The sequence below is a fragment of the Myxine glutinosa genome, chromosome 10 (genome assembly GCF_964187855.1).
Source record: "Myxine glutinosa chromosome 10, kmMyxGlut1.1, whole genome shotgun sequence".
In the NCBI taxonomy this organism is placed as follows: Eukaryota; Metazoa; Chordata; class Myxini; order Myxiniformes; family Myxinidae; genus Myxine; species Myxine glutinosa.
In genome coordinates this window covers 53,512,887-53,537,972 of record NC_136270.1, presented here as the reverse complement: position 1 = coordinate 53,537,972, position 25,086 = coordinate 53,512,887, and the positions used below count along the sequence as shown (strand labels likewise).

Below are 25,086 nucleotides of genomic sequence, written 5' to 3'. Positions count from 1 at the left end.
TTCAAGCACAGCTTAACACTGGTCGAAGTAAGCAAGTCTCAGTTTCAACTGTGAAGAGACGACTTCGAGCTGCAGGTTTGACAGCTCGAGTGGCAGTAAGAAAGCAATTGCTAAGATGGCAAAATAAGAAAAAGAGGGAAAATTGATGAATTGAATCAAAATTTGATGAATTGAACCGATGAATCAAAATTTGAAATTTTTGGTTCATCACGCAGGGTTTTTGTACGCGGTCGAGTAGACGAAAGGATGGTTCCTCAGTGTGTGACACCAACTGTCAAACATGGAGGAGAAAGCATGATGGTCTGGGGCTCTTTTGCTGGATCCAGAGTCGGCGACTTGCACAGAGTGACTGGCACCCTGAGGCAAAAGAGCTACCACAGCATTTTGCAGTGCCATGCAATACCCCTCTGGTATATGCCTAGTTGGTCAGGGGTTCATCCTACAGCAAGATAATGACCCTAAACACACCTCCAGGCTATGTCAAAACTACCTTCGAGGAAAAGAACAAGACGGTAGGCTTCAAATCATGGAATTGCCAGCACAGTCTCCAGACTTAAACCCCATCGAGCTGGTTTGTGATGAACTGAACAGAAGGGTGAAAGCAAAGCAACCTACAAGTGCAACACATTTGTGGGAACTTCTGCAACAGTGTTGGGAAGAACTTCCCAAACAATATTTGATTTCGATTGTAGAAAGAATGCCACGAGTGTGTTCGGTGTTTATATCTGCAAAAGGTGGCTACTTTGCTGAGTGAAAAATTCAAATTAAATTTTGTTAAACAAAATGATTCTATGATTTCTTTTTTATCTCCAATTGTTTATTTGTTCTATGCTTAATTTCAGAGTACATTGAGACATTAAACTGCGTAAATTTCAATAAAAACTGGAAAAATTGAGGTGTTCTAAAACTTTTGACCGGTAGTGTATATATATATATGTATATATATATATATATATGTAGGGAGCTGTAATGCCCCTCCCCCTTTCATATCCTTGCTGCTTTACCAATTACCAAGTATAACCAATTATATGTTTTGTTTTGGCTGTTTGCTGTACTCTTTTATAATACTTAGTTCTTTCTTGTGCATTGAGGATGTGTAATATCCTAATAAGGAGTTCTGTGCTTGTGAGCTCCTGGCCTGTGTGGGCACAATCTTTAGTTCCCCTTCCCTGGCCTTGGTTGCAGCTGTTATCTCTTTGCCTCCCTCTAGACTTTGCCAATATCCTGTAAGTTGACAGTTTTATGAGTATCCCCTCCCTTTGTACTTTTCCAACCAAGGTTTCTATACAGAAAGTTGTAAACATGTTGCCACATATGGCTGACCATCTCCTTATCTGAGTTAACCTATGAGTGGCCTTGATGAGCTTCCTCTAACTAACTGAACAACAGGATGGGACTATGGTGGGAGGACCAATGAGCCCATTCTGTCTCTGTATCTTGTGAGCTAACCCCACCCCTGATCTTCCTTATATAAAGCAAGGTTTAATTGAATTATTTCAGAGCATCTTGTTGTACTGTTGGTCATTTCTTGTGAGTTTCAGTGCAACTTCTTGCTGTCCTCAAGCTTGTGTAATCGAGTTCTAATAAATATATCCGTTGCTCCTTTCTCTGAGTCTTCTGGGTCCCAAGTTCTAAGTCTCGATCCAACAACTGGTGGCAGCGGTGGGATCAGTCTGTGCAGTCCGGGACACGGTCCCAGGCAAGTGAGTGGTGAGAGACCAGCTGGCAATTGATCCGGGTCAGGTGAGCTGTGGTTTTCTTTTGTTTTCCTTTTTTTAGCCTGGGGGTCAGTCCAAATTGTAACCCACTCTCTCTTGCTCGGTTGCCGTTTGTTCCGTTCCCTGCTCATACCTGTTCCACGAACCTAAATTTAAATACGGACCGCTTGGGTCCTGGAGCAACTGATTGTTTATGGACTCGTCAGGGTAACGTTACGTAAGGGAAAGTGCCCCATGTTGGGCGCCTAAGGTTAAGGGGTAATAGATCTCTGGGTTGTGAGGGTAAGGATAAGGGCGGCGTCCCGATCCGAGGCCTACCCGGGAGACGTTGGAATTATAAGTAAGATTAGAGGTATTACACGGGCGTAGGACGCCAGGAGAGTACAGTAAGGTTAGGTTAGACGGCTGTGTAGGCGGACGAGCCTCTCAGGAGAGTTAGGTAGTGCAGCCGTACCGCGAGGCGGACGATCCTCACGAGTACAAGGCCGCGAGTTAGGTAGACAGCTGTACCGCGAGGCGGACAATCCTCACGAGTACAAGGAGAGTTAGGTAGTGTAGCTGTGCCGCGAGGCGGGAGATCCTCACGAGTACAAGGCTACGTCGGTAAACTAAAGTTGCCTAGGATGGGTAACAGTATGGGTAATAAGACAGTAAAGGCAGGTGAACCGCTTAGAAATACCCCAGCATTTTTCATGTTTCGGAGGTATGGCTATGATGCTGTGAGACCAGGGAAGTCATGGGTTGCGCTAACTAAGGATCTAGGTGAACCGTGGCCCGAAGAAGGGTCTTTTGCGCTGGAAAAATTGGACGTGTTGTATGGGGCATTAGAAAAGTTAGAACAGGACACGAAACACTTCCCGCCTGACTATTGGAAAGTCTTTGGTTGGTGGAAGGAAGAAGCGATGAAGTGACAGGCAAGATCGAAACAGGCCAGCCTGGCCGGTGAGGTATTAAAACTCAAGGGCCTGAGGAAACAGGTGAATAAAATGCAGGATGAAGCTGTTAAGGAAATAGAGAGGCAGGCTAACGAGTGACTGATGCCGCTCGTTGAAAGTCAAGTCCCCGTGGGAGGGTCAGGCAAATACCAAACCCCTACCCTCCCAGCCCTGAGCTCTGTCCCGGGGTTCCAGGCAACACCACCCTCCCTGCCCCACCCTTTTCACCCCAACTCACCCTTTCCACCCCGGTCTAAGAATCCCCTTTCTTTTGAATGATTGAGACATAAGGCGTTGTACACGACCCACTCAGGTCGTTGTGCTGTGAATTTTTGCGACTGTTCACACTGCTGAATGTGCGCAGTGGTTTGAAATGCGAGCTGGTTTGTCAGTCACGTGGTATGGAGAATGTATAGGGAAAAGCATGATTTAAAACGCGTTGCCTAGGTTGGCAGGGGAGTGGCTGTTGGAGGTGCATGGTTGGAGTCGATCCGGTGTTCGCGCGACGTCTGAGAGACTCATTGGTATATGAATGAATGAATAAATGTATATATGGATGTCTGTCATTGAAGTATGTATTTGTGTCCATTGTGTGTGCCATGTGTCATTGACGTATGAAAGGGTTTCTTGTATTGATTGGTATTGGCTACTTGTGCTGTATGTATGGATGTGTGAGGTGTATTAGGCATGAATGACGTGGGAAAATAGTAAAGAAAATCTTGCTGAAATTGAACTATTGTGAGTTTTAAAAGGTTGCATAGAAAGCTTAGAAATAGTTAAGGGGGCGTAGAAACACTTACTCGGATATTTTCTCCAACCTGACGGTGTTGGAGAGTAGGTTGTAGGTTTTTGTAAGCTAAAAATAGAATATTTCTCCTGTGGCCTGTGATCCGACTGACAAGGTCCCAATGTATGATGTCATGTAGGAAAGACGTGTCTGCCTGTTTGTCTGATCGTAAGTCTGTGGTGTGATTCCACGGAGGGCCAAGGTTTAATCCAGTAAATGGGAGTTTTATGTTGTGGCAAGTGTGCGAGGGGGCACATCGGAGCACGCGAGTGGGGGTATTTGCGGGAGTGCACACCCGTGGTGAGTGTTACAGGGAAAGACATATGGGAACTTTTTATTTTCAATAAACAGACTAGGTTATTTTCTTGTTTATTTGTTTATTTACGAAAAATAAATAAATAACAGGGGGAGGTAGGTTAATGGTGGTTTGTTGGCGGTAAAATTGGTTGAAAGTCGAGTTGAAACAATTTATATTGGGATATTGGGATTCATAATAGCTATTGGGCAGGTGGGATTGAATTTAACATTGGCTATTGGATAAATATTGAAATCCATGCCGGGAATGTCGATTTAACGCCCATCCGAAGGATGTAGCACATTGTGAAGCTGCACATTGCTTGACAGGACATGGGAGCCAATGAGCTGTGTAATGAGAAGGATTAAAATTATGTCATGGTGTGAAATGCTGTAGAGGTGTGAAATACACACCTTTGGCCTGGAGGGGAGTTCTTTTGGTAACTTACTTCCATGATTTACGTTCCATTGGAAGGGGAATAGGAAAATATGGGAATAATATGGAACAAATCGACAAGACAAATTGGGGTACAAACTCACCATGGAAGGAGAATGGAGGTTATAGTTTCATTGTTGTGTCTGTCTGGCTGTCTAGCAGGCCATGGAGTTATATTTCTGAAACATGGATTTCGACAGTAAAGACAGGTGTGTACCCTGAGAAAATTGTGGGTTGTGGAGTGGGCACTTTTGATGGGCAATGGGGGACAGATGTTGTGTGCAACAAAGGTAAATAGATTGGATTTTGGCAAGGTTGAGTGAGTTATGTGGTTGGATGGGGTGTGAAGGCGAGTTATGGCAGCTCCAGGGAGCAGTCCTGGTGTTGGGTCTCATATAATCATGGTTAAAGTACATGTGCAGACAAAGGTGTGCTTCGGTTTGTATTACTGGCAGAGAAAAGACAACAAAGTGGCAAAGTGGCAAAGGTTACAGTTCCACAGAAGGTGAGCGAACAAGGAAAGTGGCTGGGCTGTTGATAAAACCGCTGGGTTTTACGTTGATTTAAGTTGTTGTGGATTTATGTTCAATTTTAATTTTAATTCCGATAGTCTAGTGCATATGGGACGGGGAAAATGGGAGATGATGTCAGTGTGCTCCGAGTTGAAGCTGAGTTTGATGTTGTTGTGTAAATATGTGTTGTAGATGGAGCAGGTATCAATGTCGGAGTGTCAGTGTCGCTTCCAGTGGCCATGGGTGGCTGTGGGGCTGAGTGGTGGCATGATGCCTGTGGTGGGGCACGTTGGTGGATTGTAGTGATGGGGGAGCGCAATAATATAAGGGGCGACTGCAAAGCGCAAGTTTCAGAAGGGAGTAGTTAGATCAAATGATGCTGTGTGTGTGTGTAGAAGAGTATTGTCTATTGAGCAGAGTATTGTGAGTGTGGGTGAGTGCATTGTATTGATGGAGAATGGTTGTGTGAAATAACTTGGTTGGAATGGATGGCTCGCTCGCTGACAGCTACAATCCATGTGGATTGTGACCGACGCTAACATTTCTATGAATGTATAAATGGAAAATAGTTATTTAAATAGATATTGTGTCATGACACAAAGGGTTGAACGTGCGATTCCAGGAATGAGCAAGTATTGTTGATATAAGCTGACGTTTCAAGTGACGATTTGAAATGTTGGAAGCTTAGATCAAGCTTAAAGATACAAGCTTTTCATCTGTGAGCTGCAAGTCGACCATTTGTTTAATTTTAGATACTATACCTAATATTTACATGTAAATGCATGACTGGTCTGGATTTGGACTGCCCTGTGAGTTTTTGGGAAAACGGTATGTGTAGCTGGATTAAGTTTGAGTGGTTGTTTCATATACTCTGGGTACATGTGACTTAAAGGATGAATTGGACTTGCTGTGAACAGTGTAAATGCAAGAAGAGATAGACCGGGACACAATGAGCTGCTAGGTGAGCCATTGAGGTGGATTGAATGTGTTGTTGTTGTTTTTGGAAGTTCGGTTGTTGCATTGCCAAAGGTTTCTGTGTGATGTGGTATCTGTTGAAAGTGGATCACCTGTTGTCTTGAGTGGCATGAGCAGGGATGTATGTAACTGTATGTAACTGCCTGGGTTCAGGAAAGCAACTTCAGTTGCAATTTGGTTTAAATTAAAGGTTAACGTTAGCTGGAAATTGGACAAAGTCAAAAGTTTGACCAAAACCAAAAGTGGTGGTTGGACCAAAAGTCCAAGGTGGAAATTGTCAAAAGTGCTTTAAAAAGCTACGTCCAATTTCATTTTGCCATTTTTTAGAAGAAAATTCACTGCATTTAAAATGCGTTTCCTTTAATCTAATAAACAGGCTTGGTCGGGCCAGCAGACATTTCAGCCAAAGTCTTATCTGGTTCACTCCCACACCAGGCCCGACTCGTGCTGCGACCTTGGGTTGAACTGTCGGTTTAATTTGCACAGGGAATGAAATAAGGGAATTGTAATGGAGAAAATGAACATTTGTGGATCTGGGGACAAGCTGGTTTGAATGTGTACCTGGGGTTTTCTGTGTGTCACAGTGTCTGTGTCTGTCTGTCTGTCACACTGGACTCTTGGATGGGTTTTCATGAGACGAATTTCAGACAAAACCCTCTTTGTTATTTCAGAATTGATCTGCACCCCACCTCACTGTGAAATGGACAGGTTGTGTGTGTGTCTCAGAGGTTTATGGACAACGTGGAGTGGCTGGTGCGAAGGGAGTGGTTGGGAAAGATGGACCCCCTTCACGAATACCCATGGATAGTAGTTTAAAATAGGTAGAGGGTACAGGTAAATTGTGGTGGATATGGGCTGTGGTGCGCGTGGTAGAATTGGAAGGGCTACTCCAAAGCATTTTGCTTCCCCGCGCTATTGCGGTGATCAAATGTCGCGGCCATCAAAGGGCGGACACTGACGTTGCTCGGGGCAACGCAAGGGCGGACGAGGTGGCAGGAAAAGCCGCCAACCAAAGGATGGACAGGTACGATAGTAAAGTAGATATTGACCGCCTTGGCAATAGTCCTTGGAATCGTGGTTTGTTGTGTACTAATCGAGGCTTTAGTCCTTGCGTGTGTGAGAAAGTTTACCACAGGATGGACACTGAAGACGACACCAGAAAAGGCCATGGTGATGACCGACAAGCTGACCGGGGGTCCAGATGACACTCCGGCCGTCGACGTGACTGCAGATCGCGGATCCTGGAACGACGACCCGAACGAGTCACTGGGCCGCGACAATGAGATCTCCGCTTCCGAAGATTGTTCTTCCATTGTTGATATTACTGATAATGATTTTGATTACACATTTGCGGACCTCAGAGCATTTCAGGCTGCCAGGAGGCCGATTACTCTGGGCCCCAACACGTCGCATGCAGACGTCAACGAGTTCCTAAGGGACTCCTCTCATTTCTTCTCGATGTGTACGGCTATGACTGTTGCTGGCCGCCGACGCCGCAAGCCTACGCCACCTGAGAATAATGTTACTGATGATGTTACCGGTGATGATGGGGGCCACATGCAAGGGCCCCCGACTGATGTTTATGTTTCAATGCAGGCTTTGCCTCTTTATGTTTCACGAGCTCACCTTTATGTCTCACAAGCCCACAGTGAGTCAAACGCCACTGACCCAGTCCGGGATTTGGACCCAGCTGCAAACCCAAGCCCGAATGGAGAGGAACTCGATCGTGGAGATACTCTGAGTTCCGAGTCCGATTGTTGGAGAGTCCTCGCTCTCCAACCCCTCCTCGCTCTCCAACCCCTCCTCGCTCTCCAACCCCTCCTCGCTCTCCAACCCCTCCTCGCTCTCCAACCCCTGCTCGCTCTCCAACCCCTCCTCGCTCTCCAACCCTCCTCGCTCTCCAACCCTCCTCGCTCTCCAACCCTCCTCGCTCTCCAACCCCTCCTCGCTCTCCAACCCCTCCTCGCTCTCCAACCCCTCCTCGCTCTCCAACCCCTCCTCGCTCTCCAACCCCTCCTCGCTCTCCAACCCCTCCTCGCTCTCCAACCCCTCCTCGCTCTCCAACCCCTGCTCGCTCTCCAACCCCTGCTCGCTCTCCAACCCCTGCTCGCTCTCCAACCCCTGCTCGCTCTCCAACCCCTGCTCGCTCTCCAACCCCTGCTCGCTCTCCAACCCCTGCTCGCTCTCCAACCCCTGCTCGCTCTCCAACCCCTGCTCGCTCTCCAACCCCTGCTCGCTCTCCAACCCCTGCTCGCTCTCCAACCCCTGCTCGCTCTCCAACCCCTGCTCGCTCTCCAACCCCTGCTCGCTCTCCAACCCCTGCTCGCTCTCCAACCCCTGCTCGCTCTCCAAACCCTCCCCGCTCTCCAACCCCTGCTCACTCTCCAACCCCTCCTCGCTCTCCAACCCCTCCTCGCTCTCCAACCCCTCCTCGCTCTCCAACCCCTCCTCGCTCTCCAACCCCTCCTCGCTCTCCAACCCCTCCTCGCTCTCCAACCCCTCCTCGCTCTCCAACCCCTCCTCGCTCTCCAACCCCTCCTCGCTCTCCAACCCCTCCTCGCTCTCCAACCCCTCCTCGCTCTCCAACCCCTCCTCGCTCTCCAACCCCTCCTCGCTCTCCAACCCCTCCTCGCTCTCCAACCCCTCCTCGCTGTCCAACCCCTCCTCGCTGTCCAACCGCTGCTCGCTCTCCAACCGCTGCTCGCTCTCCAACCGCTGCTCGCTCTCCAACCGCTGCTCGCTCTCCAACCGCTGCTCGCTCTCCAACCGCTGCTCGCTCTCCAACCCCTGCTCGCTCTCCAACCCCTGCTCGCTCTCCAACCCCTGCTCGCTCTCCAACCCCTGCTCGCTCTCCAACCCCTGCTCGCTCTCCAAACCCTGCTCGCTCTCCAACCCCTGCTCGCTCTCCAACCCCTGCTCGCTCTCCAACCCCTGCTCGCTCTCCAACCCCTGCTCGCTCTCCAACCCCTGCTCGCTCTCCAACCCCTGCTCGCTCTCCAACCCCTGCTCGCTCTCCAACCCCTGCTCGCTCTCCAACCCCTCCTCGCTCTCCAACCCTCCTCGCTCTCCAACCCTCCTCGCTCTCCAACCCTCCTCGCTCTCCAACCCCTCCTCGCTCTCCAACCCCTCCTCGCTCTCCAACCCCTCCTCGCTCTCCAACCCCTCCTCGCTCTCCAACCCCTCCTCGCTCTCCAACCCCTCCTCGCTCTCCAACCCCTCCTCGCTCTCCAACCCCTGCTCGCTCTCCAACCCCTCCTCGCTCTCCAACCCTCCTCGCTCTCCAACCCTCCTCGCTCTCCAACCCTCCTCGCTCTCCAACCCCTCCTCGCTCTCCAACCCCTCCTCGCTCTCCAACCCCTCCTCGCTCTCCAACCCCTCCTCGCTCTCCAACCCCTCCTCGCTCTCCAACCCCTCCTCGCTCTCCAACCCCTCCTCGCTCTCCAACCCCTGCTCGCTCTCCAACCCCTGCTCGCTCTCCAACCCCTGCTCGCTCTCCAACCCCTGCTCGCTCTCCAACCCCTGCTCGCTCTCCAACCCCTGCTCGCTCTCCAACCCCTGCTCGCTCTCCAACCCCTGCTCGCTCTCCAACCCCTGCTCGCTCTCCAACCCCTGCTCGCTCTCCAACCCCTGCTCGCTCTCCAACCCCTGCTCGCTCTCCAACCCCTGCTCGCTCTCCAACCCCTGCTCGCTCTCCAACCCCTGCTCGCTCTCCAACCCCTGCTCGCTCTCCAAACCCTCCTCGCTCTCCAACCCCTGCTCACTCTCCAACCCCTCCTCGCTCTCCAACCCCTCCTCGCTCTCCAACCCCTCCTCGCTCTCCAACCCCTCCTCGCTCTCCAACCCCTCCTCGCTCTCCAACCCCTCCTCGCTCTCCAACCCCTCCTCGCTCTCCAACCCCTCCTCGCTCTCCAACCCCTCCTCGCTCTCCAACCCCTCCTCGCTCTCCAACCCCTCCTCGCTCTCCAACCCCTCCTCGCTCTCCAACCCCTCCTCGCTCTCCAACCCCTCCTCGCTCTCCAACCCCTCCTCGCTGTCCAACCCCTCCTCGCTGTCCAACCGCTGCTCGCTCTCCAACCGCTGCTCGCTCTCCAACCGCTGCTCGCTCTCCAACCGCTGCTCGCTCTCCAACCGCTGCTCGCTCTCCAACCCCTGCTCGCTCTCCAACCCCTGCTCGCTCTCCAACCCCTGCTCGCTCTCCAACCCCTGCTCGCTCTCCAACCCCTGCTCGCTCTCCAAACCCTGCTCGCTCTCCAACCCCTGCTCGCTCTCCAACCCCTGCTCGCTCTCCAACCCCTGCTCGCTCTCCAACCCCTGCTCGCTCTCCAACCCCTGCTCGCTCTCCAACCCCTGCTCGCTCTCCAACCCCTGCTCGCTCTCCAACCCCTGCTCGCTCTCCAACCCCTGCTCGCTCTCCAACCCCTGCTCGCTCTCCAACCCCTGCTCGCTCTCCAACCCCTGCTCGCTCTCCAACCCCTGCTCGCTCTCCAACCCCTGCTCGCTCTCCAACCCCTGCTCGCTCTCCAACCCCTGCTCGCTCTCCAACCCCTGCTCGCTCTCCAACCCCTGCTCGCTCTCCAACCCCTGCTCGCTCTCCAACCCCTGCTCGCTCTCCAACCCCTGCTCGCTCTCCAACCCCTGCTCGCTCTCCAACCCCTGCTCGCTCTCCAACCCCTCCTCGCTCTCCAACCCCTGCTCGCTCTCCAACCCCTCCTCGCTCTCCAACCCCTCCTCGCTCTCCAACCCCTCCTCGCTCTCCAACCCCTCCTCGCTCTCCAACCCCTCCTCGCTCTCCAACCCCTCCTCGCTCTCCAACCCCTCCTCGCTCTCCAACCCCTCCTCGCTCTCCAACCCTCCTCGCTCTCCAACCCTCCTCGCTCTCCAACCCCTCCTCGCTCTCCAACCCCTCCTCGCTCTCCAACCCCTCCTCGCTCTCCAACCCCTCCTCGCTCTCCAACCCCTCCTCGCTCTCCAACCCCTCCTCGCTCTCCAACCCCTCCTCGCTCTCCAACCCCTCCTCGCTCTCCAACCCCTGCTCGCTCTCCAACCCCTGCTCGCTCTCCAACCCCTGCTCGCTCTCCAACCCCTGCTCGCTCTCCAACCCCTGCTCGCTCTCCAACCCCTGCTCGCTCTCCAACCCCTGCTCGCTCTCCAACCCCTGCTCGCTCTCCAACCCCTGCTCGCTCTCCAACCCCTGCTCGCTCTCCAACCCCTGCTCGCTCTCCAACCCCTGCTCGCTCTCCAACCCCTGCTCGCTCTCCAACCCCTGCTCGCTCTCCAACCCCTGCTCGCTCTCCAACCCCTCCTCGCTCTCCAACCCCTGCTCGCTCTCCAAACCCTGCTCGCTCTCCAAACCCTGCTCGCTCTCCAACCCCTCCTCGCTCTCCAACCCCTCCTCGCTCTCCAACCCCTCCTCGCTCTCCAACCCCTCCTCGCTCTCCAACCCCTCCTCGCTCTCCAACCCCTCCTCGCTCTCCAACCCCTCCTCGCTCTCCAACCCCTCCTCGCTCTCCAACCCCTCCTCGCTCTCCAACCCCTCCTCGCTCTCCAACCCCTCCTCGCTCTCCAACCCCTCCTCGCTCTCCAACCCCTCCTCGCTCTCCAACCCCTCCTCGCTCTCCAACCCCTCCTCGCTCTCCAACCCCTCCTCGCTCTCCAACCCCTCCTCGCTCTCCAACCCCTCCTCGCTCTCCAACCCCTCCTCGCTCTCCAACTCCTCCTCGCTCTCCAACCCCTCCTCGCTCTCCAACCCCTCCTCGCTCTCCAACCCCTCCTCGCTCCCCAACCCCTCCTCGCTCCCCAACCCCTCCTCGCTCCCCAACCCCTCCTCGCTCCCCAACCCCTCCTCGCTCTCCAACCCCTCCTCGCTCTCCAACCCCTCCTCGCTCTCCAACCCCTCCTCGCTCTCCAACCCCTCCTCGCTCTCCAACCCCTCCTCGCTCTCCAACCCCTCCTCGCTCTCCAACCCCTCAGTCCTCTCCATCCCTTTCCTTGCTCTCCATCCCTTTCCTTGCTCTCCATCCCTTTCCTTGCTCTCCATCCCTTTCCTTGCTCTCCCCACCTTATTTGCACCCTCTTCCTATCTATCTCTCTCTCCCCCTCTCCCTCTCTCCCTTCTTAGTATTCCTGTCAGCAAAGTGATGGGTGTTATTTGCTAGTAGATAATAAATAGATGTTCCCTACTCAAATTGGTTTGTGGTTTAGTATGAAAGGAATAAAGTGAAACCACATCCTTATTTCACAGACCGAGTTTCGCTTTTACTGGCTGCAGTCAAAACTTCAAGAAGATGAAGCTATTGCTGAGATTGGAGCATTGAACCCGGTTTGTAACCGTTTGTCATGGATTTGTGTCGTGGCTCCGTGCTGTTGGCACCGGGCCGTTGGCTCTGTGTCTTGTGCATCCCTTGCTTTATACAAGTCACGTTTAAGTTTGCATCTGGAGAGGAAAGTACACAAAGTATGAAATTGAACACTCAATTGTTGAGAATTATTGGTTGTATTTGTGTTCTATCTTGAACATGGCAACATTTGAATAGTAATTATTATCCCCAACCATTTTTGAAAACGGGGCTGGGTTGGGAGGAGTGGGGGAATATTGTAATTGGCTGCTGTCTGTGTCCATCCGTCTGTCTGTCCATCACACTATCTCCTGCTAAATGGTTGTGCAGAAATTCGCCAAACTTGGTCGGTACGATTGCCACATGTACAAGAGCAGTGGCATTTTTGACCCCATCCCTGGGGCCCCATTTTGTCCCAATGCCGAAACATGCAACTACGGGCACTTTTTTAAAACATTTTTCAATAAAACTTTGTACATGCAATCAACACTGTGGGACACATGAAATAGGTAATGATTTCTTGGATTTGACCCCCAGTTATGCCCTGGGGTGGGGTATTAGGGTCACAATGGTCAATACGGAGGGGGGAAAACCTCAAAATTTGATATTGGGTCATGCATCGTGGAACTTTTTTCCATCTTTAAACTTTGCTTTAGGTGGGAAGCATGGGGACTTGCGATGGCACGCCACTAATTTCGCTCATTTTATTTTGAAATAAAGAATTTTCCTTTTTTTTTTTTTTTCTGCCATCTATATTTGTGGTCCCAATCAGGTTTAAAAAAAAGAAGGCACATTAAAATCGCCCCCACTACCATGGCTGACCACAAGTTATCGAAGGCCTAACATTGGTACAAAGCTATCATAAATATGTGAACAGGGTATGTTCCGGTGAAATCCAGACTGATGTACACAATTCTCTGACTGGAGTTTTCCTCTGTTATGCGTCATTCCAGAGAGTGTGCATTCAAAGTGATTTTAACATTGGTTCTGGGCTAGCTTGCTGTGCATTCATAGTGATTTAAACATTTGTTCTGGGCAAGCTTGCTGTGCATTCAAAGTGATTTTAACATTGGTTCTGGGCAAGCTTGCTGTGCATTCAAAGTGATTTTAACATTGGTTCTGGGCAAGCTTGCTGTGCATTCAAAGTGATTTAAACATTGGTTCTGGGCAAGCTTGCTGTGCATTCATAGTGATTTTAACATTGGTTCTGGGCAAGCTTGCTGTGCATTCAAAGTGATTTTAACATTGGTTCTGGGCAAGCTTGCTGTGCATTCAAAGTGATTTTAACATTGGTTCTGGGCAAGCTTGCTGTGCATTCAAAGTGATTTTAACATTGGTTCTGGGCAAGCTTGCTGTGCATTCATAGTGATTTTAACATTGGTTCTGGGCAAGCTTGCTGTGCATTCATAGTGATTTTAACATTGGTTCTGGGCAAGCTTGCTGTGCATTCATAGTGATTTTAACATTGGTTCTGGGCAAGCTTGCTGTGCATTCATAGTGATTTTAACATTGGTTCTGGGCAAGCTTGCTGTGCATTCAAAGTGATTTAAACATTGGTTCTGGGCAAGCTTGCTGTGCATTCAAAGTGATTTTAACATTGGTTCTGGGCAAGCTTGCTGTGCATTCATAGTGATTTTAACATTGGTTCTGGGCAAGCTTGCTGTGCATTCATAGTGATTTTAACATTGGTTCTGGGCAAGATTGCTGTGCATTCATAGTGATTTTAACATTGGTTCTGGGCAAGCTTGCTGTGCATTCAAAGTGATTTAAACATTGGTTCTGGGCAAGCTTGCTGTGCATTCAAAGTGATTTAAACATTGGTTCTGGGCAAGCTTGCTGTGCATTCATAGTGATTTTAACATTGGTTCTGGGCAAGCTTGCTGTGCATTCATAGTGATTTTAACATTGGTTCTGGGCAAGCTTGCTGTGCATTCAAAGTGATTTAAACATTGGTTCTGGGCAAGCTTGCTGTGCATTCATAGTGATTTTAACATTGGTTCTGGGCAAGCTTGCTGTGCATTCATAGTGATTTTAGCATTGGTTCTGGGCAAGCTTGCTGTGCATTCAAAGTGATTTAAACATTGGTTCTGGGCAAGCTTGCTGTGCATTCAAAGTGATTTTAACATTGGTTCTGGGCAAGCTTGCTGTGCATTCAAAGTGATTTTAACATTGGTTCTGGGCAAGCTTGCTGTGCATTCATAGTGATTTTAACATTGGTTCTGGGCAAGCTTGCTGTGCATTCAAAGTGATTTTAACATTGGTTCTGGGCAAGCTTGCTGTGCATTCATAGTGATTTAAACATTGGTTCTGGGCAAGCTTGCTGTGCATTCAAAGTGATTTTAACATTGGTTCTGGGCAAGCTTGCTGTGCATTCAAAGTGATTTAAACATTTGTTCTGGGCAAGCTTGCTGTGCATTCAAAGTGATTTAAACATTTGTTCTGGGCAAGCTTGCTGTGCATTCAAAATGATTTTAACATTGGTTCTGGGCAAGCTTGCTGTGCATTCATAGTGATTTTAACATTGGTTCTGGGCAAGCTTGCTGTGCATTCAAAGTGATTTTAACATTGGTTCTGGGCAAGCTTGCTGTGCATTCAAAGTGATTTTAACATTGGTTCTGGGCAAGCTTGCTGTGCATTCATAGTGATTTTAACATTGGTTCTGGGCAAGCTTGCTGTGCATTCAAAGTGATTTTAACATTGGTTCTGGGCAAGCTTGCTGTGCATTCAAAGTGATTTAAACATTGGTTCTGGGCAAGCTTGCTGTGCATTCAAAGTGATTTTAACATTGGTTCTGGGCAAGCTTGCTGTGCATTCAAAGTGATTTAAACATTGGTTCTGGGCAAGCTTGCTGTGCATTCAAAGTGATTTTAACATTGGTTCTGGGCAAGCTTGCTGTGCATTCAAAGTGATTTTAACATTTGTTCTGGGCAAGCTTGCTGTGCATTCAAAGTGATTTAAACATTGGTTCTGGGCAAGCTTGCTGTGCATTCAAAGTGATTTTAACATTGGTTCTGGGCAAGCTTGCTGTGCATTCAAAGTGATTTTAACATTTGTTCTGGGCAAGCTTGCTGTGCATTCAAAGTGATTTTAACATTGGTTCTGGGCAAGCTTGCTGTGTGCTCAAAGTGATTTAAACATTTGTTCTGGGCAAGCTTGCTGTGCGCTCAAAGTGATTTAAACATTGGTTCTGGGCAAGCTTGCTGTGCATTCAAAGTGATTTTAACATTGGTTCTGGGCAAGCTTGCTGTGCGCTCAAAGTGATTTAAACATTTGTTCTGGGCAAGCTTGCTGTGCATTCAAAGTGATTTAAACATTTGTTCTGGGCAAGCTTGCTGTGCGCTCAAAGTGATTTAAACATTTGTTCTGGGCAAGCTTGCTGTGCGCTCAAAGTGATTTAAACATTTGTTCTGGGCAAGCTTGCTGTGCGCTCAAAGTGATTTAAACATTTGTTCTGGGCAAGCTTGCTGTGCGCTCAAAGTGATTTAAACATTTGTTCTGGGCAAGCTTGCTGTGCGCTCAAAGTGATTTAAACATTTGTTCTGGGCAAGCTTGTTGTGTGCTCAAAGTGATTTTAACATTTTTTCTGGCAAGGTTGCTGTGCGTTCAAAGTGATTTAAACATTTGTTCTGGGCAAGCTTGCTGTGCGCTCAAAGTGATTTAAACATTGGTTCTGGGCAAGCTTGCTGTGTGCTCAAAGTGATTTAAACATTTGTTCTGGGCAAGCTTGCTGTGCGCTCAAAGTGATTTAAACATTTGTTCGGGGCAAGCTTGATGTGCATTCAAAGTGATTTTAACATTGGTTCTGGGCAAGCTTGCTGTGCATTCGAAGTGATTTTAACATTGGTTCTGGGCAAGCTTGCTGTGCATTCAAAGTGATTTAAACATTTGTTCTGGGCAAGCTTGCTGTGCGCTCAAATTTAAACATTTGTTCTGGGCAAGCTTGCTGTGCCCTCAAAATGATTTAAACATTGGTTCTGGGCAAGCTTGCTGTGCATTCAAAATGATTTAAACATTTGTTCCGGGCAAGCTTGATGTGCGTTCAAAGTGATTTAAACATTTGTTCTGGGCAAGCTTGCTGTGCATTCAAAATGATTTTAACATTGGTTCTGGGCAAGCTTGCTGTGCATTCATAGTGATTTTAACATTGGTTCTGGGCAAGCTTGCTGTGCATTCAAAGTGATTTAAACATTGGTTCTGGGCAAGCTTGCTGTGCATTCAAAGTGATTTAAACATTTGTTCTGGGCAAGCTTGCTGTGCATTCAAAGTGATTTAAACATTTGTTCTGGGCAAGCTTGCTGTGCATTCAAAATGATTTTAACATTGGTTCTGGGCAAGCTTGCTGTGCATTCATAGTGATTTTAACATTGGTTCTGGGCAAGCTTGCTGTGCATTCAAAGTGATTTTAACATTGGTTCTGGGCAAGCTTGCTGTGCATTCATAGTGATTTTAACATTGGTTCTGGGCAAGCTTGCTGTGCATTCAAAGTGATTTAAACATTGGTTCTGGGCAAGCTTGCTGTGCATTCAAAGTGATTTTAACATTGGTTCTGGGCAAGCTTGCTGTGCATTCATAGTGATTTTAACATTGGTTCTGGGCAAGCTTGCTGTGCATTCAAAGTGATTTAAACATTTGTTCTGGGCAAGCTTGCTGTGCATTCAAAATGATTTTAACATTGGTTCTGGGCAAGCTTGCTGTGCATTCAAAGTGATTTTAACATTGGTTCTGGGCAAGCTTGCTGTGCATTCAAAGTGATTTTAACATTGGTTCTGGGCAAGCTTGCTGTGCATTCATAGTGATTTTAACATTGGTTCTGGGCAAGCTTGCTGTGCATTCAAAGTGATTTAAACATTGGTTCTGGGCAAGCTTGCTGTGCATTCAAAGTGATTTTAACATTGGTTCTGGGCAAGCTTGCTGTGCATTCAAAGTGATTTAAACATTTGTTCTGGGCAAGCTTGCTGTGCATTCAAAGTGATTTAAACATTGGTTCTGGGCAAGCTTGCTGTGCATTCAAAGTGATTTAAACATTGGTTCTGGGCAAGCTTGCTGTGCATTCAAAGTGATTTTAACATTGGTTCTGGGCAAGCTTGCTGTGCATTCAAAGTGATTTTAACATTTGTTCTGGGCAAGCTTGCTGTGCATTCAAAGTGATTTAAACATTGGTTCTGGGCAAGCTTGCTGTGCATTCAAAGTGATTTAAACATTGGTTCTGGGCAAGCTTGCTGTGCATTCAAAGTGATTTTAACATTTGTTCTGGGCAAGCTTGCTGTGCATTCAAAGTGATTTTAACATTGGTTCTGGGCAAGCTTGCTGTGTGCTCAAAGTGATTTAAACATTTGTTCTGGGCAAGCTTGCTGTGCGCTCAAAGTGATTTAAACATTGGTTCTGGGCAAGCTTGCTGTGCATTCAAAGTGATTTTAACATTGGTTCTGGGCAAGCTTGCTGTGCGCTCAAAGTGATTTAAACATTTGTTCTGGGCAAGCTTGCTGTGCATTCAAAGTGATTTAAACATTTGTTCTGGGCAAGCTTGCTGTGCGCTCAAAGTGATTTAAACATTTGTTCTGGGCAAGCTTGCTGTGCGCTCAAAGTGATTTAAACATTTGTTCTGGGCAAGCTTGCTGTGCGCTCAAAGTGATTTAAACATTTGTTCTGGGCAAGCTTGTTGTGTGCTCAAAGTGATTTTAACATTTTTTCTGGCAAGGTTGCTGTGCGTTCAAAGTGATTTAAACATTTGTTCTGGGCAAGCTTGCTGTGCGCTCAAAGTGATTTAAACATTGGTTCTGGGCAAGCTTGCTGTGTGCTCAAAGTGATTTAAACATTTGTTCGGGGCAAGCTTGATGTGCATTCAAAGTGATTTTAACATTGGTTCTGGGCAAGCTTGCTGTGCATTCGAAGTGATTTTAACATTGGTTCTTGGCAAGCTTGCTGTGCATTCAAAGTGATTTAAACATTTGTTCTGGGCAAGCTTGCTGTGTGCTCAAATTTAAACATTTGTTCTGGGCAAGCTTGCTGTGCCCTCAAAATGATTTAAACATTGGTTCTGGGCAAGCTTGCTGTGCATTCAAAATGATTTAAACATTTGTTCCGGGCAAGCTTGATGTGCGCTCAAAATGATTTAAACATTTGTTCTGGGCAAGCTTGTTGTGCGTTCAAAGTGATTTCAACATTTGTTCTGGGCAAGCTTGCTGTGCGTTCAAAGTGATTTCAACATTTGTTCTGGGCAAGCTTGCTGTGCGTTCAAAGTGATTTAAACATTGGTTCTGGGCAAGCTTGCTGTGCCCTCAAAATGATTTAAACATTGGTTCTGTGCAAGCTTGTTGTGCGTTCAAAATGATTTAAACATTGGTTCTGGGCAAGCTTGCTGTGCGTTCAAAGTGATTTCAACATTTGTTCTGGGCAAGCTTGCTGTGCGTTCAAAGTGATTTAAACATTTGTTCTGGGCAAGGTTGCTGTGCATTCAAAATGATTTAAACATTTGCTCTGCGCAAGCTTGTTGTGCGTTCAAAGTGATTTAAACATTTGTTCTGAGCAAGCTTGATGTGCATTCAAAGTGATTTAAACATTTGTTCTGGGCAAGCTTGCTGTGCATTCAAAATGATTTAAACATTTGTTCTGGGCAAGCTTGTTGTGCGTTCAAAGTGATTTAAACATTTGTTCGGGGCAAGCTTGATGTGCATTCAAAATGATTTAAACATTTGTTCGGGGCAAGCTTGATGTGCATTCAAAATGATTTAAACATTTGTTTGGGGCAAGCTTGATGTGCATTCAAAGTGATTTAAACATTTGTTCTGGGCAAGCTTGTTGTGCGTTCAAAGTGATTTAAACATTTGTTCTGTGCAAACTTGCTGTACATTCAAAGTGATTTAAACATTTGTTCTGTGCAAGCTTGCTGTGCGCTCAAAGTGATTTAAACATTTGTTCCGGGCAAGCTTGATGTGCATTCAAAGTGATTTAAACATTTGTTCTGGGCAAGCTTGCTGTGCATTCAAAATGATTTAAACATTTGCTCTGCGCAAGCTTGTTGTGCGTTCAAAGTGATTTAAACATTTGTTCTGAGCAAGCTTGATGTGCATTCAAAGTGATTTAAACATTTGTTCTGGGCAAGCTTGCTGTGCATTCAAAATGATTTAAACATTTGTTCTGGGCAAGCTTGTTGTGCGTTCAAAGTGATTTAAACATTTGTTCGGGGCAAGCTTGATGTGCATTCAAAATGATTTAAACATTTGTTCGGGGCAAGCTTGATGTGCATTCAAAATGATTTAAACATTTGTTCGGGGCAAGCTTGATGTGCATTCAAAGTGATTTTAACATTGGTTCTGGGCAACCTTCCTGTGCATTCAAAGTGATTTCGACATTTGTTCTGGGCAAGTTTGCTGTGCGTTCAAACTGATTTAAACATTTGTTCTGGGCAAGCTTGTTGTGCGTTCAAAGTGATTTAAACATTTGTTCTGTGCAAGCTTGCTGTACATTCAAAGTGATTTAAACATTTGTTCTGTGCAAGCTTGCTGTGCGCTCAAAGTGATTTAAACATTTGTTCCGGGCAAGCTTGATGTGCGTTCAAGGTGATTTAAACATTTGTTCTGGGCAAGCTTGTTGTGCGTTCAAAGTGATTTAAACATTGGTTCTGGGCAAGCTTGCTGTGCGTTCAAAGTGATTTAAACATTTGTTCTGTGCAAGCTTGTTGTGCGTTCAAAGTGATTTAAACATTGGTTCTGGGCAAGCTTGCTGTGCGTTCAAAGTGATTTAAACATTGGTTCTGGGCAAGCTTGCTGTGCGTTCAAAGTGATTTAAACATTTGTTCTGTGCAAGCTTGCTGTGCGTTCAAAGTGATTTAAACATTTGTTCTGTGCAAGCTTGCTGTGCGCTCAGTGATTTCAACATTTGTTCTGGGAAAGCTTGCTGTGCGCTCAAATTGATTTAAACATTTGTTCTGGGCAAGCTTGCTGTGCATTCAAAGTGATTTAAACATTGGTTCTGGGCAAGCTTGCTGTGCGCTCAAAGTGATTTAAACATTTGTTCTGGGCAAGCTTGCTGTGCGCTCAGTGATTTAAACATTTGTTCTGGGCAAGCTTGCTGTGCATTCAAAGTGATTTAAACATTGGTTCTGGGCAAGCTTGCTGTGCGCTCAAAGTGATTTAAACATTTGTTCTGGGCAAGCTTGCTGTGCGCTCAGTGATTTAAACATTTGTTCTGGGCAAGCTTGCTGTGCATTCAAAGTGATTTAAACATTGGTTCTGGGCAAGCTTGCTGTGCGCTCAAAGTGATTTTAACATTTGTTCTGGCAAGCTTGCTGTGCATTGAATTGTTTAATGGAAATGCATATTAAACGTCCTCTGTGATTCCTTTCTGCTCATTCTCTGCTGGCAGTTCCGGTTCGTGAGCTTGCAGACATTTCCGTGCTCACCAAAGGGCATCAGTGCAGCATTGTCCGGCCCTTTCCCCTTTGATGTACGTACAAACAAAGGTTTGCCATCTTAATTGATTAATTTATCCATTCATTCATTATTTTTCTTTCTTTTTTACTGACTGTGTGTTAATACAGGACAATCTGGACAAAAGTTCTATCCTTTCATGTAAACAAAATGAGATTGTCCAGTGTTAGACAAAGTGAAATATAAACTTTGAATAGCAGCTGGAGGTTTATCTCGGCACTGCTTCATCATTACCCGAGCTAGAAAACACATCACCCTGGATGCTTTTCGCTCATCGACGTATTCCTGACCTTCATGTTTATAAGATCATTGGCATCATCGTTAGTATGCAGCATGTGCTAGTGGGTCCGCATCAGTTCTTGACAGGGTGGTGCCGCTGATGCCTGTAGGGTAGAGCAGGAATTTCGAATTTGTTTCAGGATGCCAGCGATAGCTCTCCTCCTCCTCGCAAAGGACACGGTGGGATCTTCCTGGTAGATGGGGTGTCCAGTTTAACGTCGATGCTCGGGGCGGCACACACATTGGTGAATCACCCTGGCTGTGAACCACCAGGATGGCAGTTTATAGCCGGGCCGGGATTAAAACCCAGGGTCGACAGATCAGAGACGAGTGTGCATACAGTGCATTCAGAAAGTATTCTGACCCCTTCACTTTTTTCACATTTTGCTATGTTGCAGCCTTGTGCTGAAATTGTTTAAATTCTTTTTTTCCCTCATCAATCTGCACTCAATACCCCATAATGACAAAGAGAAAACAGGATTTTAGAAAGTTTTCCAAATTTATTAAAAAGAAAAAACTGAAATGTCACATTGACATAAGTATTCAGACCCTTAACTCAGTACCTAGTTGAAGCACCTTTGGCAGCGATTACAGCCTCGAGTCTTCTTGGGTATGACGCAACAAGCTTTGCACACCTGGATTTGGGGATTTTCTGCCATTCTCTGCAGATCCTCTCAAGCTCTGTCAGGTTGGATGGGGACCGTCGGTGGACAGCCATTTTCAAGTCTCTCCAGAGATGTTCGATTGGGTTCAAGTCAGGGCTATGGCTGGGCCACTCAAGGACCTTCACAGATATGTCCCTAAGCCACTCCTGCATCATTGTCTTGGCTGTGTGCTTAGGGTCATTGTCCTGTTGGAATGTGAATCTTCGGCCCAGTCTGAGGTCCTGAGCGCTCTGTTTCATGTTTTCATTAAGGATATCTCTGTACTTTGCTCCGTTCATTGTTCCCTCAACCCTGACCAGTCCCCCAGTCATCTTAATTGATTGACCAGTCCCCCAGTCAAAAACACCCCCACAGCATGATGCTGCCACCACCATGCTTCACCGTTGGGATGGTATTGGGCAGGTGATGAGCAGTGCCTGGTTTCATCCAGACATGACGCTTAAAATTGAGGCCAAACAGTTCAATCTTGGTTTCATCAGACCACAGAATCTTGTTTCTCAGTCAGAGTCCTTTAGGTGCTTTTTTGCAAACTCCAAGCGGGCTTTCATGTGTCTTTCACTGAGGAGAGGCTTCTGTTTGGCCACTCTGCCATAAAGCCCAGATCGGTGGAGTGTTGCAGTGATAGTTGTCCTTCTGGAAGTTTCTCCCATCTCCACACAGGATTTCTGGAGCTGAGCCAGAGTGACCATCGGGTTCCTGGTCACCTCTCTTACCAAGGCCCTTCTCCCCCGATTGCTCAGTTTGGCCGGGGGGCCAGTTCTAGGAAGAGTCCTGGTTGTTCCAAACTTCTTCCATTTAAGAATTATGGAGGCCACTGTGCTCTTGGGAACCTTCTATGCAGCAGAATTTTTTTTTGTAGACTTCCCCAGATCTGTGCCTCGACACAATCCTGTCTCTGAGCTCTGCAGGCAGTTCCTTCGACCTCATGGCTTGGTTTTTGCTCTGATATGCATTGCCAGCTGTGAGACCTTATATAGACAGGTGAGTGCCTTTCCAAATCATGTCCAATCAATTGAATTTACCACAGGTGGACTCCAATCAAGGTGTAGAAACATCTCAAAGATGATGAAGAGAAATGGGAGGCACCTGGGCTAAATTTCAAGTGTCATAGTAAAGGGTCTGAATACTTATGTCAATGTGATATTTCAGTTTTTTCTTTTTAATAAATTTGCAAAACTTTCTAAAATCCTGTTTTCTCTTTGTCATTATTATGGGGTATTGAGTGAGGATTGATGAGGGAATATATATATATGTACATATGTGGGAAAATTACATGCCCAGAACAGGAATCGAACCAAGGTCCTCTGGAAAACCGCACCAGTGCTCTGCCATTTGCATGCTCAGGCAGGGTCGCCGAGATAGAAATGTCCTTTGATTGGCTGCTGTCCCATAAATTTGTTGCCTTTGATTCAAGTCACACATTGGTGTCAGTGTTTTTGGTTCATGAGTTATCAAGTGACCACTATATTCGTCATGTGTGTGCATCTGTCTGTGTGTGTGTCTGTCTGTCCGCAGCATAACTACCCGATGATATCATCCGATCTTGATGAAACTTGGGTGGGAGGTTGATATCATGATCTAGTTGTGTCCTGCTTAGAGTGGGGGTATTGCGCCCATTGTGGGTGGAGCCACGCCCGAAAAAGATGTCTTTTTAGGGGGCAATCGAGTTCAAGTTACATCTTCTCCGAGGGGTTTGGTGGAATCTGACATGGGTTTCGATATTTGGTTAGGCCAATGTCATGTGTCCAATTTTTCATTTTTCTTTTTCTTTTTTTCATTCATTTTTCACCGAATTTTCGGTATTGTGTAGCTAACTAACCTCATAACTGATTATACATTATTTTCTATCTCATTTCAAGGTCAGTAACGTTCGTTTTGACATTTCCGGGCCTGGCCTGTCCGGGCCTGTTTCGGTTATCGTCCGTCCTTTGTCATTGAATACCGCTCGCTCGTGAACCATCGTCGTCTCCTGACTTGTCTTGTTTTTTTTTGCTTATGTTTAGGTTGATGGTTTGCTCTTTTATCACGGCAAGACCCACTACACCCCAGGCAGCACACCCCTCGTTGGCTGGTTGAAGCCGTACATGGTTTCAGATGTGCTCGGTGTGTCGTTGCCGCCCGGCGTCTTAGCTTCGCGTCCGGCTGGCGCTACCCAACAACTTCAGCTCATTCGACAATGTAAGCTGGCGAGCCGCTCTGCTGAGCAAACAGATTCCACCAAGTCGTCGGAGGATGATTCTGTGAAGGGACAAAAGTCCTGTAAGTATGAGCTGGTCCATTTGTCAAATCCTCCACAGGCTGCAGGTGACTCTGTGACTATGACGTAAGGTACTTTAGCCTGGATAAAGGCTGTGGACGTTGTTTTTTTTTGTTTTTTTTACAATTCAACGGCCAAAGACAGACTGCTTGTCTGCGGTGTCATTCTGTACTGTTTCAATCAATGTATCAGCTGGATATGCAGATTGATCCACCATTTCTGTGAATAAATTATCATTCTGTTTTTCCCATGATTACTATCCTCGTATTCTTTGAACATGCTTGGCATTGTTCGGTCTCTGTTTGCAGACACCAATGGAGACCCTGCAAAGTCTTGTGGTCAAATCGCTATCGTCGTGTCGGGGGTCCCCACTAACGCAGACCATCTGAGCCTGAGGTCTAATACCTCTGCAAATGGCCAAACGTTCTTTACACAAGTCGCTACGAGTGGATAGCTCTTATATTCCGATGCACTCTCTAATAGTTGGAGCCTCCGTAAAAATTTAATGCCATCCAAGGCCGTTCAATACGCCCAAACTGAGTCTTTCCACCATCTTGGAGTTGAAAGGTGGGAAGATCCTTCTCGTATTTAAAATGGTTTAGTCAAAGAATATGTGGGAGAGGGAGACAGGACATTAGCAATAAATAATCTGACAGACCTGGCACTCAAAAGAAAAGCAAATGGAGCACACATGTACTTGATGAAAAAATAAATTAAATAAATAACTCCCCTTCTAATGGCGCCAATATAGTGACTTGCATGACAGAGGGAAATGAAACGGGTGAGGGCTTGAACAACCCCTGCTTGAGGCGATCTCCACTCTGATGTCCTGCTCAAGATAAAGGCCATGATTGGTGCAGCGACAGGATGCAGTGTCCGACGACTCAAGATTCTCCAGCAGCGAGCAGCAGCGAATGAAAAGCAGGGCCAGAGTCAAGAGAGTAGAAATACGAGGAAGACAGGGAAGTCATTTTGTGTGCATGCTCACATGGACTAGTGTTGGTATTTGAGTTCCCCCCCCCCCCCCCCTAGGGAAGTCATTTTGTGTGCATGCTCACGTGGACGTGTTGTCATTTGGGTCTCCCCCCTCCCCCCTAGGGAAGTCATTTTGTGTGCATGCTCACATGGACTAGTGTTGGTATTTGAGTCTCCCCCCCCCCCCCCCTAGGGAAGTGATTTTGTGTGCATGCTCACATGGACGTGTTGTCATTTGGGTCTCCCCCCTCCCCCCTAGGGAAGTCATTTTGTGTGCATGCTCACATGGACTAGTGTTGGTATTTGAGTCTCCCCCCCCCCCCCCCCTAGGGAAGTGATTTTGTGTGCATGCTCACATGGACGTGTTGTCATTTGGGTCTCCCCCCTCCCCCCTAGGGAAGTCATTTTGTGTGCATGCTCACATGGACTAGTGTTGGTATTTGAGTCTCCCCCCCCCCCCCAGGGAAGTGATTTTGTGTGCATGCTCAC

General features: G+C 47.4%; 1 protein-coding gene across 2 annotated transcripts in view; it reads left to right on the top strand.

Moving 5' to 3' along the window:
- Nucleotides 1-23,875, top strand: part of SNUPN (snurportin 1) — a 148,950-nt gene extending 125,075 nt beyond the window's left edge. For both annotated transcript variants that reach the window (XM_068127699.2, XM_068127698.2), the window contains 3 exons: nucleotides 11,899-11,976; nucleotides 20,357-20,437; nucleotides 23,369-23,875. In XM_068127699.2, coding sequence (XP_067983800.2) covers nucleotides 11,899-11,976; nucleotides 20,357-20,437; nucleotides 23,369-23,692 — 483 coding nt within the window. In that variant the 3' untranslated portion in view covers nucleotides 23,693-23,875. The remainder of the gene's footprint in view (nucleotides 1-11,898; nucleotides 11,977-20,356; nucleotides 20,438-23,368) is intronic.
- The last annotated feature ends 1,211 nt before the right edge of the window (nucleotides 23,876-25,086 follow it).